This window comes from Peromyscus eremicus, unplaced genomic scaffold (assembly GCF_949786415.1).
Source record: "Peromyscus eremicus unplaced genomic scaffold, PerEre_H2_v1 PerEre#2#chrX_unloc_1, whole genome shotgun sequence".
Classification (NCBI taxonomy): Eukaryota; Metazoa; Chordata; class Mammalia; order Rodentia; family Cricetidae; genus Peromyscus; species Peromyscus eremicus.
The window spans coordinates 626,739-647,233 of record NW_026734288.1 but is presented as its reverse complement, the minus strand read 5'-3'; the positions used below and the strand labels follow the sequence as shown (position 1 = coordinate 647,233).

General features: G+C 40.2%; 1 protein-coding gene across 1 annotated transcript in view; it reads right to left on the bottom strand.

The window, feature by feature from the left end:
- LOC131900887 (zinc finger protein 431-like) overlaps positions 1 to 17,861 on the bottom strand; it is a 28,201-nt gene extending 10,340 nt beyond the window's left edge. The window contains exon 1 of the mRNA XM_059252213.1: positions 17,793 to 17,861. Coding sequence (XP_059108196.1) covers positions 17,793 to 17,861 — 69 coding nt within the window. The remainder of the gene's footprint in view (positions 1 to 17,792) is intronic.
- Positions 17,862 to 20,495: the final 2,634 nt, after the last annotated feature.

Below are 20,495 nucleotides of genomic sequence, written 5' to 3'. Positions count from 1 at the left end.
CTAACACAAGATCATCTCCTTTTGTAAAAGAAACACTTCCACAGATTAAATGACACATTGATTCTCACACAGGGTTTGACAGTAGTAGACTTCAATACCCCACTCTAACCAATGGACATGTCATCTAGTCAAAAACCAAGGAAAGAAATGTTGGAGATAATGAATTTTATAAACAATATGATGCAAAGAGATACTAGAGAACATTCCACCCAAAGAAAAAAGAATGCACCTTCCTCTCAGCAGCACATGGGGTTTTCCCCAAAGTTGATTACACACTTGGACACAATTCAAGTCCCAACAGACACAAAAAAATTTAACAACACGGTGCATACTACCAGACAACTATGGATTACAGCTGGATATGAAAAAAACAAATTTTAAAATCTCATGAATATTGACAAACATTCTACTGAAGAAAATGAGTCAAGACAGAAATCAAAAGGGAAATTAAAGAGTTTCTAGGACTCAAAGAAAATGATTACACAACATACCCAAACCTAAAGGACACAACAAAAATGTTGATGTGAGCAAACTGTATAGCACTGAGTGTCTACATTAAAAAAGGAAATAAATGAAAATTATAACTGTCTAGTCTTAAACTATATCAAAGGCCCAAGAAGTAAATAATAATACCTGCATAAGCAGGAAGTGCAGCAAGCGACTTCCCAAAATTTGTAAGAAACAACAGAAAGAGCTGGCTGCATGGACAATCACCCAAGATTCCTCTGCAATTCCTCTGGGGCATCCAATTTTGGCCTACACCCTTAGCATATCTGACAGACTTTCATGTGAGGCAGGAATTTTTTTACAAACTGTCCCACCTTGTCTTGAAAAGTTTGGTAGTTACCTTTCTTGCATCCAAATGACACTAAACACTTTCTTCCGTATACAGAAGCAACAAACAAAGGTCATCATACTGACTTTTAGTTAGGAAACAGCTATAAAATGGTGTTAAAACTGATTGTGGCTTCATCACTGAAGACAAAACCTAGAGGTTGAAGGAAAACATCTAATAGATGGGTGCCATTGTGAGCCAATCAAGAATGTCTTATGGACTTTGGACAGTTTAATTCTTTCCAGACACCAGTAAAGGAATTCAACTTCTGTCTATATCTGAGAGTTTGGACTTTACAAGAGGACAATGGAAGGATTTACCAATACTGCCACCTGGTAACCCAAATTCAGCAGGAAGAAGCCTGATCAGTCATTGTTTCAATCCCATAATGTCAGTTAGTGTAACCTCTGCAGAGGGACAAGGAATAAGAACTGAAGGAAAAATTCAACTATGCATTTTAGGGTAAAAAACCCCAAAGTACCCAGTCCCACTGCCTGGATGCCTCCCAAACAGATGAAGCCAATCAACTGTCTCACCTATTCAGAGGGCCTGATCCAGTTGGGGTGCCCCTCAGCCATTGGTTCATAGCTCATGTGTTTCCATTCATTTGCCTATTTGTCCCTGTGCTTTATCCAACCTTGATCTCAACAATTCTTGCTCATATAAACAGGCAGTGGTACCGGGTCCTGTGCTCAGTGCATGAGTTGGCTGTTTGAAACCTGGGGCTTATGCAGGGATGCTTGGCTCAGCCTGGGAAGAGGGGACTGGACCTCCCTGGACTGAGTCTACCAGGTTGATCTCAATCCTCGGGGGAGTCTTTGCCCTGGAGGAGATGGGAATGGGAGGTGAGCTCAGGGGAAGGAAGAGGGGGAGAACAAGGGAATCCGTGGCTGATATGTAGAATTAAATTATATTGTAAAATAAAATAAAATAAAATAAAAACCCAAAGTAGTGTAACTAATTGTTTCTTGACTAAAAGCCAGAAGTGTCTCTAGGACTCTTAGTAGTTTCAAGTGTTTGGGAGTTCTGATCTCTGATGATAAGTGACACTAGGGTCCAAGAAGGGTCAAAGATTAATGCAGTAAAGAAGACCTGTTAACAGAAAAATGCCCTTAGTTAAGAAAATAGAATTTCTGTTCTGGCACAGACCTAATATTTCAATGAAGACATGTCAATCTCCACGTCAAGGATTCTGGTCTCTGGAACCCAAGAAGTGGTCAATTGGGACAATTATAGATCACCTAGACCTGATTCACTGATTGCATATTGGTATTCTCAAATGTAGATAAAACTGGATAATTTTTGTTGTTGGTTTTCTAAGAAAGGATTTCTCCATGTAGTTTTGGTGCCTGTCCTGGAACTCACTCTGTAGACCAGGCTGGACATGAACTCACAAAGATCTGTATGGTTCTGCCTCCCAAGTGCTGGGATTTAAGGCATGTGCCATAACCACCCAGCCCAAATCTGATTTGTATTGACTCATCCTGAAATCATGTTCCAAAATGCACTGAATCATCCCAGCTTAAGCTCTGCAGAGATACTCTGGTTCAGGACAACATCTCTTAAAGTCACTTTTGCTGTCAGCCACTGATCCATGTCAAATTATTCTCAGAAATGAATAGACCAAGTATGATAGCAGAGCCAGGCAGATCTCCTTGAATTTGGTCTTCATAGTGAATATGAGACAAAGACTTTTATCAATAATACACACACACACACACACACACACACACACAAATATAGTTAAATATAATTTTGCTCTGTTGTTTGAGACAAGATTACAAAGCTCCAGCAAGCCTCAAACTAATACTGTATAGTTTAATGAATAATATATGTTGAATATATGGAATAAATAAAACAAATATAAACTAATTTACACTGAACATATAAAACCAATTCCAGTAAACATTTCATTTTATACTATTGGTTTATTATTCAAAATATAACAGTTTTCTTTCTATACAAGAGAGAGCTTCCAAACAATTATCTAATCCTGACTTGTCTAACCAACATCTATAGGAACAGCAACAATTTATAATTTTAACCAACTCCCTAATTCTGATAATAACCAATATAACTAGATTTTTAAATACAAAATAGAAATGCCTCAAAACAACAGTTATGAGTTTATTTGCCTTATAACATTACCAGTTTTACCTATGAGGATCACCCATGCTGTCTCAGAAACATCCAAGTCTCTAGCAGTATCTGAAGTCTCAGAATGCAATGGTGACCCCCTGGAACACTCAGTAAAGCAGCTGGGTACGAGTAAGTATTTGGAAAGCATTTGCACTCAAAGAAGGGTCTGGAGAGTATTTTAGAGACTAAAGAAACAGAAGGCAGCCTGGTGGCAGGAAGATCCTTAAAAGGGGTAGGTGGATTCCTGGATCACTTTTCCTGCATCAAATTCTCACCTCTGTGACCATGGCAAGCTGTTCCTGCACTGTTCCAGCATCCTGCTACTCCTAACAACTGCAGGAGCAGCATTACAACATCCACAACTCTGGGTTTCATCACCAGCCTTTGTTGACTCCTTGTCCACCTAGATCCAGGTCCTGGGGGATTCCAGGGACTAGTTCAAGGGCGCCAAATGATCAGGCCACATAACACTCCATGAACATCTCCTTCTTCTCTGCAGATAATTTAGATAGGTAAGAATAGAGCTGGGTTGGTGCACAGGGTCTGTGAGCTTTTGCAGCCCCAACTTCCTGCCTCCCCGGGCAAAGCCCACAAATCACCTACTATGCATACCCTCTCCCTGAGACAAACTGAACAGAAATTTCTCCACTTCTCTCCTCACAAGCCCAGCAATCTCCAGATGCCACCCCAGGGAAGTCCCTCACATACACACCCATAGAACATGTTCACAGACATTCCTCTTCCCTGAAAATGTCCTTCCAGATATTATTCTTAGCCTGACTCAGAAGAAATGGGAATCCTGTGGTGATTTCAGTTTTGAGGAAAGAGGCAGAATGTACAGTGTTTGGCAGCTAAACTCGAGACCTGCTCTAAGATCAAGACCAGTGGAGACAGCAAGGCAGCCCATCCACTGCAAAGCACAGGGCCCTGGAGTAGGAGACCTGGACCTCCAGAGCAGGAAGCTGGGAAGCCAAAGCCACAGCTAGCATGGAAGACAGACCCTAAGATCTGCAAGAAGATCTCAGGTAGAGAAGCAAACATGGCCAGCACACATATTAACATAGGAAGTTTAGGGAGCTCTAATGAGACCCTGTTCCTAGAAAAAGTACTATAGGAAACTAATGTCTGTTGAGAGGGAAAAATGTTTTTCCCAGATGTCAGCATCTTAGTTGGTTATCCAAAACAAAGTGGTCTGCCCTAAAATCATATAATTAGAAGAAATAATGGGTTCAGTACTTCATATTTATTTATGAGCATAGACATAATACATAAAAAAAGCAAAACAACCAATTTAAAATGAAGTGGAGACACGTAGCAGGTTTCCATTTGTGTCATGAACCAGCTACAAAACCATGACACAGAGACTTCTTATTAGTTATGAATGCTTCCTGTCACATGGATTATGACAGGAGGTTTGGATTCTGCCCATTCCACCTACCAAACATCATGTACACCTGAGAAACCTCTGAAGATCAGAAACTCCTATTGTTCTCTGGAACTGAACTTTACAGAATCACACCATTGAGTCTGGTGGTAGCAGAAACTTAGAGCATTCTAATCATATATTGCTCAAAATCTGTTTTCCTACTGCACACCAAAACCACACTCATGTGTACCCACTGGATACTGATACCATAAGCATCATATCCTCCCATGCCAGGACGGCAGAGTCTCCCTCTCCCCAGGAAATCCATTCACATTGAGGCTCAGAGAACAAGGGCCACTTCCCAGGTCACCATACGGACCAACAAAACCACAGTCTGGCTCATTATTGATCCAAATCCCAATAGAAATGACATCTCAGCAGACCTGCTATGAACACTCTTCACTCACCATGGCATATCTTGTGGTCTTCTTTACAACTCACTACAGCAGAAGCAGAGAAGAATCCTGGAAAGAACTTGAAAGCTACCTTCCACTAGTACTCCTAATTGCTAAGATTTCCCAGAGTCTCTCATTGGCTAGGGCCACCCAGCTAGGCCTCAGAATATTAATAACTCCCCTACTGGGTGGTCAGAGATCAAATGATTCATAAAACACAGTCCTTCCAGCTCTGCCCTTCCAGCCCAGCATTCATGCCCTAGTCAGGAAAGTTTGCATTTTAATAGACATTCTCCAACTCTCCTAGAGCACATCATGATCCATATCCAAAGCACAGGGTCCTTTGTGTGCACATTCTATAACACACTAAACGTGTAGTGCAGCCAACCCATTGCCTTGTAGCTGGGACAACTACAAACAATCATAGGTCATATTTACACAGTAACTAGTGTTACTGTTGGTTATTAAAGAAAAATAGGCTGTGAATTAGAAAATGTGAGGGGTTATAGCAGGACTTAGAGATAGGAAAGAAAATATGGATATGATGTAGTTATAATCTCAAAAAGATATTTTGAAAAGTTGAAACAAGCTTTATGTCCATGGGCTCCAGAGACTAGGAATTTATATTACAGCACATCAAAGATTTCTCAAAACTTTTATAACAGGGTTAACATCTAAAACCAGAAAAATAAAAATCCTGTTAGGCACAGGCACAACATTTTACATAGATCTATTTTGGTTGAACTACTATAACTATAGCAACTTGGGTTCAAGATAAGGTCAGTCCTTTACCCAGATTCATGATTGCCCTGGTCTATGAAACCCAATAATGACCAATCAGGGCATTTATGGAGCATCTGAAAGTGATTACCAAATGCCACATTGCTAATCTCAACTACTGTTGAAGCAGGAAAGATCTCAACCTCCATCCTACCTCTGCCTTTCTGCACTGTGACTCTAGAAGCTTCAAAGTTAGTCTGTGAACTTAACACTGCACAGGTCCCTCTTCATTTAAAAGTCCCCACTAAAAGTCAGAGACATTGGAAGTCACTCATTAACTGGCTTGTTTTTCCTTCTCACTGACCAGTCAAGGCTCAGAATGGAAGGAATTGTTGGACTCTCTTCTTAGCAGTGGGCAACAAAGGCAGGTTTAGGTGTTCAAAGCAATTCTCAATTATAAAACATGAGGCAGTGATATTCCAAGCTTAGAGTCATCCATGTCAGGATGGCAGGTCCTACCCCTCCCCAGAGAATCCACACTCCATAAAGGTCAGAGGCCAAGGGCCACCACCCAAGTCACCACAGGGACCAAAAGAAACTCAGTCTGACCCATGGTCCATCATAATCCAAGCAGCTTTGACATATAAGCCAACCTGTGCTTTCTGGTCTAGGGACAGTGGCCCCCATTTTCACTATGAGATGGCTTGTGGTTGTCCTTAAAGCTCCCTACAGCAGAACAAAAGGAAATTCCTGGAAAGAACCTCTAAGCTTCCTCCTACTGGTATTCCTAATTGCTAAGCCTTCCCACAATCCCTCATTAGCTAGGACCACCCAGCTGGGCTTCAGGACATGAGCAGTTATCCTAGTGGGTGTGCAGAGATCAAATGACTCAGAGAGTAAAAACCCTCCCAGGTTGGTCCTTCTATACTATGGTCAGACAAGATACTATTCCAGGAAATTTGTAGTTTAGTAAAATCCTCCACTCTCCCAGAGTACTTCCTGTTCCTCTTGCAAGGCACAGAGTCCTATTTTTGGACATTCCATTACACAGTCAATGTGCAATGTAGACAGCCCTGTATTTCATAGCTGAGAGATCCTGCATCCAAACACAAGTCACATTCAAACCAAATCTGTTGTTAACCAAAAAGAGGCCATGGATTAAAACACAAGGGACTATGGGAGGGATTGGAGGCAGGAAATAATACAGTGGGAATAATATAATTATAATACAAAAAATGGTGAAAAAGTTGAAACTTGCTTTATGTCCATGTGTTCCAGAAACTAGGAATTTGTATTAGAGCACACCAAGTACTAACATTATTTCTCTCTGAATATACATCATGAAGCTGGAAAAGAGTCATATTAGGCGGGGCCACACCACTGTATCCAGTTCTACTACTTAGGTTGTACTGATATAATAAAGTAATTCGGTTTCATAAAAATTCAGTTCTCTATCCAGACTCTAGATAACATTGTCTGTGGACTGAAGAAATGGCCAGTCAGAACATTTATTGATCATCTAAAATGGATTACCTACTCATTGCTAATGTCAACTACTGTCACAGCAGGAAAACTTTCACGATCTTCCTTGCCCATCCCTTTCTCTGCTGTGACTACACTTGTTTTACACTGGGGAAGTGAACTCAGTTCTTACACAGGTCCCACTTTATTTGTAATTTCACAATAAAATATGAAGAACTTGGAGGATACTCATTCACTGGTCTATTTTCCTTTCTACAGACCAGTCAAGGCCCAGCTTGGAAGGAGTTTCAGGACTGTCCTTCCAGCACTGGGAAGCAGAGGCAAGATTAGGTGTTCAAAGCAATTCTCAATTGTATAATGTGATGCGGGCCTAAGCTACAAGATACACTGGTCTAAACCTGTGGTTCTTAACCTACTTAATGCTGTAACCATTAAGTACAGTTCCTCATGATGTGGTGACCCCTCAACTATATAATTATTTTCACTGCTACTTCATAACCACATGTTTGCTAATGCTAGGAATTATTATATAAACATCTGTGCTTTTTGATTGTCTTAGACCAACCCTGTAATAGGGTCATTGATTACCCAGATGGAGCAATGATCTGGCATGCGGAGAATCACTGCTCTAAACAGATATAAATGCATAGATGAATAAATAAATAGCATTGAAAAAATGAAATGAGATTATGAAAACGGAAAACATTGTTAAATAGTAAAAAATTACAGTAATACATTTTACAAAATGAATTTTAAAAATGATACCAATAATTTATGTTTTATAATGATAAAAATAATTGCAAGGACACAGGTATACTGACATTGAAATGGAGTAGGTAATACTTTGACAGAGAGAATACCATTAATAAGACAGTGTATGATTTGTCCCATGTGAAGTGTTAGCCACTGATTGTTGTAAGCTAACACATGGAGTTAGAGCCAATGGCCTGTGTCTCAAACCTCTGAGTTAACTTAACTGTGTCTACCAGGATTGCATATATCTAAGTAGGAGAGTTCTCTAATTTGAAACAGAATACTTACTAATTCAAGATATCTTCCCAAAATTATATGCTCACCAATTCTGTCTGTCTTCATTCAAATGGAAGAATTTAATCCATGCAGGAAAATTGCAGAGAAAGTCACTCACCCTGACCCTCAGTCCTTCTTTGTAATGGAGACGCCTGCAGCTCACAGCCTTCAACTTCAGTCTGTGATCAAGCTATTGTCTAGTCTGTTTCCCCCTGCACTGTACACAGTACACTGTTCCTCTTCTTCCAGTCTGAAGGGGGAAGTTATGCTCCACACACAAATCCTTTCCCTGTTCTGCAGTGGACAGTCCACAATGTGACTCAAATAGGTAATTTTAGAACTCTGTGGTGCTACAGATGTATAATCCAAGATTTAGGATGATTAGTCACAAGGATAACAAGGGCAGTGACCTATGGGACTACAGACAGGGTTCAATTCCACCTCCAGCAACATCAGTGACCATGACTCAAAACTGAAAAGACCACACAGGACCATGAAAAACCACAATGGAGCATGCAGGCACAGCAGGACCATGCAGGACCAGGCAAGAACATGTGGAACTCTTCATCCAGACACTGTTTCCCACCCAGCCAGCAGAGGACCCACAACACTGGCTCCTCTCCCATGGCTCAACTGGCCTCTCCTCTCAGTCTAGGGACAGCAGCCACTAGCTCACCATTTCATGGTTTTCCAGCTCTCCTATGTTCTCTGCTCAGCTCCCTGCAGCGGAACTCACAGCACAGCACACAAAACCACTGGCACCAGCTTATCTTCAAGCCAAGCCTGAAGCCTGTGACAGGAAGGACCCTGCACAACTTTTGCCTGGAACACGTGATTGGCTAGTGAAGCGTGAGTGACAGGAACACCTCCCATAGGGTTAATCTGTGCTTAAAGGCACAGCACAATGGTTCCTGATCCTGCATTTGACTCCAGACCCAGAGCTTTTCTGAATCAGCTGAGATTTGCATGTAAATAGCAGCTGCCCCTGACTCTAATAGGGGACCCTGCTTTCCTCCTGTTCTCCAAAGGCACTTCCCCTTCACCCTCCTGGGCACAATGTAGCTAGACCACTAAAATATGTGGGATGCAGTGATTCCCTGTCACACAGGTGGATGGGTACCGGCAATATTAACAACAAAAGAGAGATATAATCACAAAATAGGAGATGTTTGTTACATGGCTTCATGCTGAGGTCAGGTGAGTTGAATGTCCTTTTTACCTGCTTGTCAAGGGGACTTCAGACAACAATGAAAGAAAAGCAGGAAGTAGATCACCCACAAGATAATAAGTCTTTCTCCCATCAGAAAGCTGGATGATGGCTCTATTGCTTAAAGAATTTTATTTTTGAAATTCAGAAAAGTGTTGGGAAATTAAATAATGATAAAGAATAGTCTTTATTGAAAGCTGAATACTTAGAGAATAATTGAACTAGAAAGAATGCATTTCTGAGCACCATTGTTAGCCAGCACATCTTCCTCAGTGAATAGGTGAAAAAACACAATTGTGTTATTCAAGGATTTCTACATGAATAGGACCAGCAGAATGAATCTCTCCATGTATGTAGAAAGTTGATTTAATACAATATCTCACAAACTCTGTTCCAGATAGTCCAACAATGGCTGCCTATCAATGGCAATATGAAGAGTCCAGTAATTCAATATATGAGGCCTGATATTTCAACTGGTCTACCTTATTCACCAAAATACCAGGAAGTGGGCTCTAATGCTGGTAAAGGAATGAACTTGGTAGTCTGTGCTATGGCACAGAAGCAAATAGAGAGAGAGAGAGAGAGAGAGAGAGAGAGAGAGAGAGAGAGAGAGAGAGAAAGATGGAGGGAGGCAGGGAGAGAGAGCTTTATATATGTAGGGTCTCCCCAGAGGTGCAGTCCAGATTAAAGGTGGATCTGAAACATCGCTTATTTATTCATTGTTTTCAAGACAGGGTTTATCTGTGTACTACAGTTACACATTCTGTAGACCAGGATGTCCTCAAACTCAGGAAAATTCAATTGTTTCTGCTTCCTGAGTGCTTGGATTAAAGGTGTACACATTCAGGAAGAAGCTGAAGGTTGATTCCACCTCAAATGATCAAGATTAAAGAAGTACATTTAATTTTAAAACATAAAAAAAGTTCCTCACAAGTATACCCAACTCTGGGTTTTTGTTAATTCCAGAAATGGGCAGTGAGACTACCAAGAATAGCCATCACAACAGCCAAAAAAAAAGAAATGAGAAAAATTTCTTACCTGTAGGAGGAAGGGAAAGCATGCTTTTCCTAAACAAAGGAATATCTAGATCATACTTAACAAATCTGGACATGTTCATGTAGAATTCTCCCTATTCCTAAACAGGCAAGTAAACCAATCCACTTCTTAACATGATCACAATGTAAAAGTACAGATGTTTAGGGGTATTGTTAGTGCAATGTCATGCAGAAACATATAAAAATGATGGAAAGAAATGCCTCTGGCATGTTCATCCTCTTGTACCATAAGGTCTTACCTGAAAACCGGTAAATGATACATTGAAAAAATATTGTTTTGGAGCCTATGTAACCTGTCAGTCTTGATGTTCAATCTAAAGATAAGTGTACCAATGCCATCCTTACAGATATAAAAGATAGAAAACAGCCGGGCGGTGGTGGCGCACGCCTTTAATCCCAGCACTTGGGAGGCAGAGCCAGGCGGATCTCTGTGAGTTCGAGGCCAGCCTGGGCTACCAAGTGAGTTCCAGGAAAGGCGCAAAGCTACACAGAGAAACCCTGTCTCGAAAAACCAAAAAAAAAAAAAAAAAAAAAAAAAAAAAAAAAAAAAAAAAAAAAAAAAAAAAAAAGATAGAAAACAAATATACAGAAAACTTCAAGGAAATGGCACTTTCTCTTCTGGGACACAATCTGGCTAGCAAGCTCATCCAGCCTATAAGTTTTACATCTTTGTTTACAGAACCAGTACATGATGGGTTATACCCCCAAATTTGGCATCCAAGTTGTGATGGATGCTACCATGATTAAACCAGAGTTACAACTGGTTCTGTGTGAATTTGCTTCTTCAGATTAGTAATAAAGTTGCCCATGCCTTCCATAAACTGAAGGCATAGATGGATGGAGTCTTACCCTTAGGGTACTTTCTTAGGCTTCAAATGCTGAGAAGGGCCTTCTCTTTAATAGTGCTAAACTTCATGACATTTCCTGCCTCTGCTTCACCACATAACTGCCATGTAATGTTATGACCTGAAGTTCCACTGTCTGTATTATTTTCAACAACACTCCCATATTCCTAGTCCTCCAAGAATAGCTGTTTAAGCTGTGTGTACAGCTGTCTATAGCTTTTGCCATCTAAATTCCTAATATCTTCAACATTCTTCTAAAAGACAAAATTCCAACATTCATTGCAGCAACTGAATCACTTTTGGTGTACTACATTTTGATGTAACTTGCATATATCTTGCTGTGATTACATTCTCTAACCAAAACCATGTGTTTATTTGACTGATATTGCCAGATCAAAAACCATAATTATGGAAGCTTTGGATAGAAACTCAAAACTGAAGGCAAAAATCACAGTAAAACTTGATTTAATGGCATTCTCTCTTGTGGGGTCACTGTCCTGTCCTAAGCTAGATGTCTCAACCATATCATGCCCACTTCTTAAGGGTATTGACACCTCAGTGGAAGAGCCTTCCCACATCAATCAATACATTTATTCACAAACTTAGTTCCTAGTGCTTCTGATCTGGGCAAAGCATCCATTGATGTTGCTTCAGATGACACTGGGCTGTGTCGTGTTAACAGTTAAAACTAATTAAGACAGAGACAATAATATATGAAATCATTTTAAAAACTAAAACCAACATATTAACCATATTAATCCCTTAAGCAGCAAAAACCCAAACGTGAAGATAGAAACAACTGGAAAACACAGATATGTCAAAAATTGAGGGTCAAGTTTTGGTGGCACATGCCTTTAGTCCCAGCATTTGGGAGGCAGAGCCAGGCAGATCTCTGTGAGTTTGAGGCCAGCCTAGTCTACAGAGTGAGATCCAGGAAAAGTGCAAAGCTACACAGAGAAAACCTATCTCAAAAAAAAAAAAAAAAGAAACAAGAAGAGAGCCTCTAATATTAAGAAGAGGAATGTAAAATTGTCTCTTCTCAGAAACTTCACTAGCTAACACAAGCTCAAAGAACTCATATGGTATATAATAAATTTTCTGAAAAAAAAACGGTGAACATCTATCATTTTCAAAAGATACAACAATAAATGTAACTGACAACTAATAAAATCAACAACATAGATGGAACCACTGACCAACAAGACAAAAAAGACTCCTAAATAATTAAACAAATATATATATATTTATATATGTATAGAAATTAAATGAACACAATTTCACAACTCCCACAAAATTAACTCAAAGTGAACTTTAAATGCTATTTCTGACCCTGTAGCTATGGGTATATCTTCCAAACAGAGAGACTCCAAGCACTAGAGCTTTCTTGGCAAATGAAAAAATTTATGAGAAAATCTCATGCCATGTCTCTGTGAACTCTCATGAACCCATGTGGTTTTAGACCCCAGTCCTACTGATGAAAAATCCCAAAACAGTTTAGAAAAATAATTTAATGTCTATTTCCTGCCACATGGGTTATGATACATGATCTGCTAGAATCTGCTCTCTCCACTTACCTAACATCATGCAAATGTATTACAGATATCACAGCCTCCCATAGCCAGAGAAGCAGAGCCTCCCCATCACCACTGAATCCACACTCAGGGAGTCTCAGAAAAGAAGTGCCACTTCCCAGATCACCACAGGGACCAACAGAACCAAGGTCTGGCTCATGGTCCTTCCCAGTCACAGAAGCTCTGACAGCTCAGCAGAACTTCTACTCTTGGTCTGGGGTCAGTGGTCCCCACACTCACCATGGCATAGATTGTGGTCTCCCTCACAGCTCCTAGAGCAGAGCAAGATGAGAATTCTGGAAAGAACCTGCAAGTTCCTTCCCACTGGTGCTCCTAATTGCTAAGCCTTCCTGAGGTCCCACATTTGCAAAGACCACTGAGCTCAGACTCAGGGCAGAGGCAGCTCCTCTACTGGGTGATCAGAGATCAAATGACACACACAGCACAGGCCTTCTCAGCTCTGTCCTTCCACCTTAGTAGCAGACAGGATGCTCATCTGAGAAATCTAAAATTTTAAAATTCTTCCAGTCTCCCAGAGCACTTCCTGTTCCCCTTCCAAAGCACACAGTCCTTTGTGTACAAATACACACTGATTGTCCAGTGCAGACAAACCTTTGCTTCATATCTGGGAAATCCTGCAGGCAAACACAGGTCACATTCAAACAGTAACTGCTGTTACTATGCAAATGTTAAAGAAAAACAGGCCATGAATTAGAAAACAATTACTGGTCAATAGTCGGGCTTGTAGGTAGGAAAGAGACCGTGCATATGTTATAGTCATAATCTCAAAGAACTTTTTAGAAAAGTTTGAGTAGAATTCATGCCCATGTGTTCCAGATACTAGGGATTTATATGAGAGCAAACCAAAGATTACTCACATGCATTTTTTTTCCTGAGGCTACACATCTTAAACAAGGAAAATAGCAGTCCTGTTAGGTGGGGCCATACCATTTTACCGAGATCTTCTATATTGGTTGAATGAGTGTAATGACAGTAATTTCATTGCACTACAATGTCAGTCCTTTATCCAGATTACTGAATGTGCTGCTCTGTGGACCCCAAGAAGCAGCCAGTCAGGACATTTGTGAATCATCTAAAATTGGTTACATCACTCCACATCGCTCATCTCAAATACTGTTGAAACAGGAAAGCTCTCACCCTTTTTCCTGTCTCTCCCTTTCTGGCCTTTCAATTCATCAGCTTCAGAGATGCTCAGTGAACTCAATTCTTACACAGGTCCCTCTTCATGATTATGTCCCTCAAAAACCGAAGGAAATGGTGGGACAACCATTAACTGCTCCATTTTTCCTTCTCACTGTGCCCAGCCTAGAAGAAGATGTAGGACTGTCTTTCCAGCACTGGGCAGCAAAGGCAGGTTTAGGTGTTCAATTCAGTTCTCAATTACATAGCATGAGGCAAGCCTGGGCTACAGGAGACACTGCTCTACACAGAAATCAATATTCAACAGCTCTTGAGAGAGAAGGAATGAAAGAATTAATGACCTAGACACATTAGAGAACAGGACCAAATAGAAAAGAGCAGTAATGCTCTTAAAATGTTAAAAATAATACCAATAAGTGATGTTTTAAAGTAATAAAATAATGTATTTTTAAAGATAAAAAACTTAGGTATGCCAGATGGTGGTGACACACACTTTTAATCTCAGCACTCTGGAGGTAGAGGCAGGCAGAGCTCTGTGAGTTTGAGGCCAGCCTGGGCTACAGAGTAAGTTCCAGGAAAGAATCTAAACCTACACAGAAAGACCTTGTCAAAAAAAAAAACTAAAAAACAGAAAAGCAACAACAAAACTTAGCTATATTGACTTTAAAAAGAGTGGAACATTCTCTAGTAGAGAAAATATCATTTATAAGAGATAGGTTGATCTTCAGATATGCACATGTTGGCCGCTGTGACCTGTAACCTTGTTGGGGACCAATTCCGGACAGCTGTGTCTTGAACTTTGTGTGACCTTCCTTGCTTTATCAAACCTTACAAAAGCAGGAAGTTCCTGGCCTAGCCTCGGGCTGTACAACTTCCTGGAGTACATGCTAATCAGCCAGCTGCAGGGGCCTGGGACCAAAGCGACCTCACCCTCTCTTAGGAATTTTCCATCCTTGCTTCCCCTGCTTCCCCTCCCTGCCTGAAGCCCTGCTTATAAGCCTCAATACCCAGTCAATAAACGGAGACCTCAATGCAACTCAGAATGTCTCTGTCTTCCTTTACGCGCCTGGTCTCCTTTCTCTCTCGCCCCCATTGATCTTTCAGGCGGTGCCTCCTCGGGTCTCATCAAATAACCTGGCCTGCGGGACCTGGCATAACCTGACACACAGAGTTACAGTCAATGGCCATTTGCTCAAACTTCTGAGCTGTCATAACTGTGTCAAGCAGGACTGAACATATCTGCATAGGAGAGTTACTTAATTGAAAATTCAATATCCTCTGGTTCAAGTTAACCTTCTGAAAGTATACAACAACCAGTCTGGTCTGTCTTTATTCACAAGTCATCAATCAGTACATGCTGGGAAATTACAAAATTACTACTCCTGCTACAATCAGGTTTGTTTTCCCAATGGTGACTACTGTAGATGATTGACTACTCTCTTTCCCCCAGCAGTGCACACAATAAACTATTTCTTCTATTCTGGTCTGAAGGTAGAAACCATGCTCCACATACAAATCCAATTTTCTTTCAGTGCAATGGATATGAAACTGCATGACTCAGATGGATAATTTTGAAACTCTGAGGTGATACAATCATATAATTTAAGATTTTTAATTGTAATATAGAGGACAGCAAGGTCATTGCCATAGAAAGCAATAGACTGGGACCAAATCCCCTTGTGTCAATAAAAGAGAGCTTGTTTCCGAAATATTTTTCTAACAGAATTAAAATGCAGCTATTCTAGAAGTAAAATGATTTCCAAAGGAGAAACCACTCAACGCAATTCAGAGATAAAGAAAAATTTCTTTAATGATAGCATGTATCCATCTCCAGCTAATGCTAAAAGAGGAGCCAGCCTAGAAGAGACATTGCCTCCCATGTATGCTAATCATCCTTGTGACACTTAGGTTCAGACTTCAGGTTACACTTTTTGCAATTTACTTAGGGATAGAGCACTCCAAGTCTACTCTTGTAGAAAGATGGGAGACTTACACAGTAAAGACATTCCAAAATTATTTTTTAAGTACCCCAGTTATGTGAAATAGCAGGATTTTCTTCAGTGACAGCATCCTGAGGTGAAGGTCACAGGGCATGAGAAAGAGAGGAGAAGTATAAGGTAGAAAGGATAAAAGCTGGGGTGGGTAGGAATTACACAAGCTATGTCTCATGTCACCTAAGTTTCTTAAGAAGATTAGCACCTTGGATACTACTTCTAGGGGTGAAACAAAAAGAAATGGGGAACTTCTAGAAAGTCAGCAGAAACTATCATACAATGGGCCAGACTCAAAGAGGAGGCTATTCAAACAATGCTGCACAAGGTGACACAGAGCATCTCAACAACATTACTAGGGGTTGGGGATTTAGGTCAGTGGTAGAGCACTTGCCTAGCAAGGACAAGGCCCTGTGTTTTATCGTCAGCTCCAAAAAAAGAGAACATTACTGACTAATCCCACATGATATGTGGACTGATAACTATACCGAGATGTGGGGGAAAGACTTGGTTTCTCAGGATCTGAAGTAACCCCACAACAAACACCCTGGTTCCAGACCATTGCTAGTTCTCCAAAGCATATTCCTGGCTTTTGGGAAGGAGCTCTGTTTTTTTATCAGTACACGAGGCTCTTAGGGAAAGCATCCTAGCCCTAGGTCCAAAGTCATTTCTAACTCCCACAAGAATTTTCCTAATCTATGCCTGAGGACCTAAATGAAAGCCTTGCTTCGTCAGACAATTCCTTAACACATTAGTGTTTTACATTTATTTTATTCTTATTTTCTTATATATATATATATATATATATATATATATATATATTCAAGTCAGATTTTTACTCTGCAGCTTGAAGCCTGTCCTGGAACTTGCTCTGTAGACCAGGCTGTCCTTAAACTCACAGAGATCAACTTGCCTCTGCTTCCTGAGTGAGTGCAGGGAAAATAGGTATGCACCACCACCACCCGGGTAGTGTTTTACTTTTCAAATAAGTTGACATATTTGTCATATTGTCCATCTGGCAGAACTATGCTTTTCTCAAGAAGAAAACAGGAACTTAATGGCATGCCAGGATTTAAGGTTGTTTGTGAACCTGTAATGCCTCAATTAGCAGCTTGTTAGAGTCCCATTCTTTGATTCAGTGTTAGGCCAAGTGGTTTGTTTTAAATAAGCAGTGGCTCCTTTGTAATGGTTTGGAGATCAACAAATGTATATTCTCCTGTCCTTAATCTCTAACAGGCCTGGCTACAATACACTTATCTTTGAAGTTTTTTGCTTTTTTTTTTTTTTTGAGGCAGTCCTCTCTCTGCTAACTCCTATTTTGTGAGACTTACTATCTTCAAAGAATTAGTAAATCTTTTATATCATCAGTTCTACTCTTCTATATCACACGTTAATAGTGACATGCTATCCAACACATGAGATGCCTTTTACAACCTCCACAAAATTAACTATGAATGGATCTTAAACATGAAAGTGAAATGCAAAGTGCTGAGCCTCTAAAAGTTACTGAAAGGCACTCTTCATGTTTGACAACCTGCTTTCTATGGGTGCACCAAAACCATGTCAAAGCTCACTACAAAAACGTTTCTTTTTTTTTTTTTTTTTTGAGAAAGGGCCTCTCTGTGTAGTTTTGATGCCTGTCCTGGATCTCACTTTATAGAGCAGGCTGGCCTTGAACTCATACAGAACTGCCTGACTCTGTCTCCCAGTGCTGGGATTAAGTTCATGGGCCACCCTCATGCAGCACAAAGATGTTTCTACACAGCTCCCTGTGCCCAATTCTGGGAAGACTCAGCCCACAGAGCAAAGTTATTCAGAGGCCTGCCCCAGGGTCCAAGATTCAAGTACCACATGGAACCTCATAGTACAAAGATTCTGCAGGCAGGTTCCCACCTAGATCCAAGGAGGACACATCACACAAGATCTTCGACCTCACCATCTCCTCCACTCCATCTGGAGACAGCAGCCCCTCACTCACCATGTCATGATTTCTCAGCTTGGCCATGCTCTCGGCTCAGCTTCCTGAAGCAGCACTCACAGCACACCACACAAAACTGTTGGAACCAGCACTTCTTCAAAGCCAAGTCTGAATCCAGTGGCCAGAAGGACCCTGCACCACTTTTGACTCGCAGTTCACCTGGAGTGCCTGATTGGCTAGTGAGACCTGAGTGACTAGAGCACCTCCCATAGGATTACAGTGGCTTAAAGAAACAGCACTATAGTTCCTGACCCTGCCTTTCTCCCTAAACAAAGACTTTTTCTAAATGAGCAGAGATATGCATAATAATAGCACTTGCACCTGGCTCCAATATCTGACCCTGCTATCTTCCTGCACTCCATAGGAACTTCCCCTTCTTCCTCCTAGACACAATGTGGCTAGCTAGCTTGCATAGACCACTAAACTATGTGGAGTGAAGTGATTCCCTGTTACATACGAAAAAAATGTCAGGAATATTAACAACTAAAGAGAGATTTAAAGAACATGAGGAGAGTTTTTATTATGTGACTTAATGCTGACATCAGGTGAACTGAAGGTACTTTTTACCTGGTTGTCATAGCGACTTCAGACAACCAGCAAAGAAAAGGAGAAACTGGATCAAAACCAAGAAAATAGGTCCATTGCTTTAGGAGTTTTATTCCAGAAATTCAGAACAAACTTTTGGCAAATTAATAATATAAAAGAGTAGTCTTCATGGATAATTTAGTACTTAGAGAACAATTGAGCTAGGGAGAATGTGTTCATGAACACTATTGTTAGCCAGCACATTTTTCTCACTGGGCAGGTGAAGGAAAAAACAACTGCATTATTCAAGGTTCTCTACCTAAAATGATAGAACAAATCTCTCCGTGCATAAAGAAGTGGATTTATTCAAATGTCTCACAAACTATGGTTCAGGTAGTGGATCAACGGCAGCTGCCAATGGAAATTTGATGAATTCAGTAGCTGTTTAGTTCATGAGGCTGTATATCTCCACTGGTCTTCAGTATAAACCACACGTCTAAGGAAGTGGGCTCTAATGCTGTAAAGGAATGAACTTGGTAGGTAGCCAGAGCTAGGGCAAGCAGGCAAAGGGAAAGCTTTCTCCTCCAGTGTCCTTTATATATGTAGGCTGGCACCAGAAGGTATGATCAAGATTAAAGGGGGAGCTTATACTTTGTTCGATTTTTTTTTTTAATGTTTTTGAGACTTGATTTATCGGTGTAGCCCTGGAACTCATTCTGTAGACCAGGCTGGGCTCAAAGTCAGAAACCCCAAGTGATTCTGCCTCCTCAGTGCTGGGCTTAAAAGTGTGCATGGACACCAAGCAGCTGAAAGTGGATATCACCTCAAATGATCTAGATTAAAGATGGCTCTTTAATTTCAAAACCCTTCAAAAATCCCTCACAGGTGTACCCAACTATTTTGGTTTTAGTTAATTGCAGAGGTAGTCAGTTTGCCTACCAAGAATAGCCATCAAAATATCCAAGACAGAAGAAAATAGAAAAATTTCTTACCTGCAGGAGGAAGGTAGAGTATGGAATGCTTTTCCAAAGCTTTTTCTAAGCAAAGGAAGAATGTGGATTTTACATAGGGAATCTGGACTTAGTTGTGTAGAGTTCTCCATATTCCTAAGCAGGCTAGGTTAACCAATCCATTTCTGAACATGAACACAATGTAACAGTGGAGAAACTTAGAGGAATTTATACATAAAAATCATGCAGAACCATACATAAATTATAAAAATGATGGAAAAAATGCCTCTGGGATGTTCATCTTGTACCACAAGGTTTTAACCCCTTTTCAAATACCTTCTAAATTCTTCCTTGTTTCTTGTTTAGTTTTGATATTTGTTTTAATTTTTTTAGTTTATTTAATTTTTAAATTATGTTTCTCTTTTTTTTTTCACCTTGGTACAGTACAAATTCTTATCCTAATAGTGAAATTTTTCACTGTAGCTTGCCCAGGGATTGGATAAAACCAAAACTTATTATAAGCTACAGTCATCCTAGGGTCCCCCCGCTCTCTGCCTGTCTGGATCTGTGGGTTGCAGTATGATTGTCCTTTTTTTAGATCTAGTATCCACTTGTGAGTGAGTGCATAGCATGTTTGTCCTGAGTCTGTGTTACCTCACTCAAGATGATATTTTCTAGTTCCATCCATTTGCCTGCAATTTTATGCTGTCATTGTTTTTCTCTGCTGAGTAGTACTCCATTGTGTATATGTCCCACATTTTCCTTATCCATTCTTCAGTTGACAGACATCTAGGTTGTTGCCAGTTTCTGACAATTATTAATAATGTTGTTATGAACATAGTTAAGCAGGTATCTTTGTTGTATGATTTAGCATTCCTTGAGTATATGTCCAAGAGTGGTATGGCTATGTCTTGAGGTAGATTAATTCCCAATTTTCTGAGAAAATACCATATTGACTTCCATAGTGGTTTTACATTAGTTTCAAATATTTAAAAATGTACAAATAATTTCTTTCAATTGTTAATTAAAACATATTACATTGCTTCCTCCTTTTATGTCTTCATTTATTCTCTACACAAATTCCTTCTAAAGTCTTCCTTTGTAAGTGTTGGTGAATAAGTATGATGAAATACATGAAAACAACCTTCTGCATTCATTGTTGGTCATACAAATATGGATATTTGGG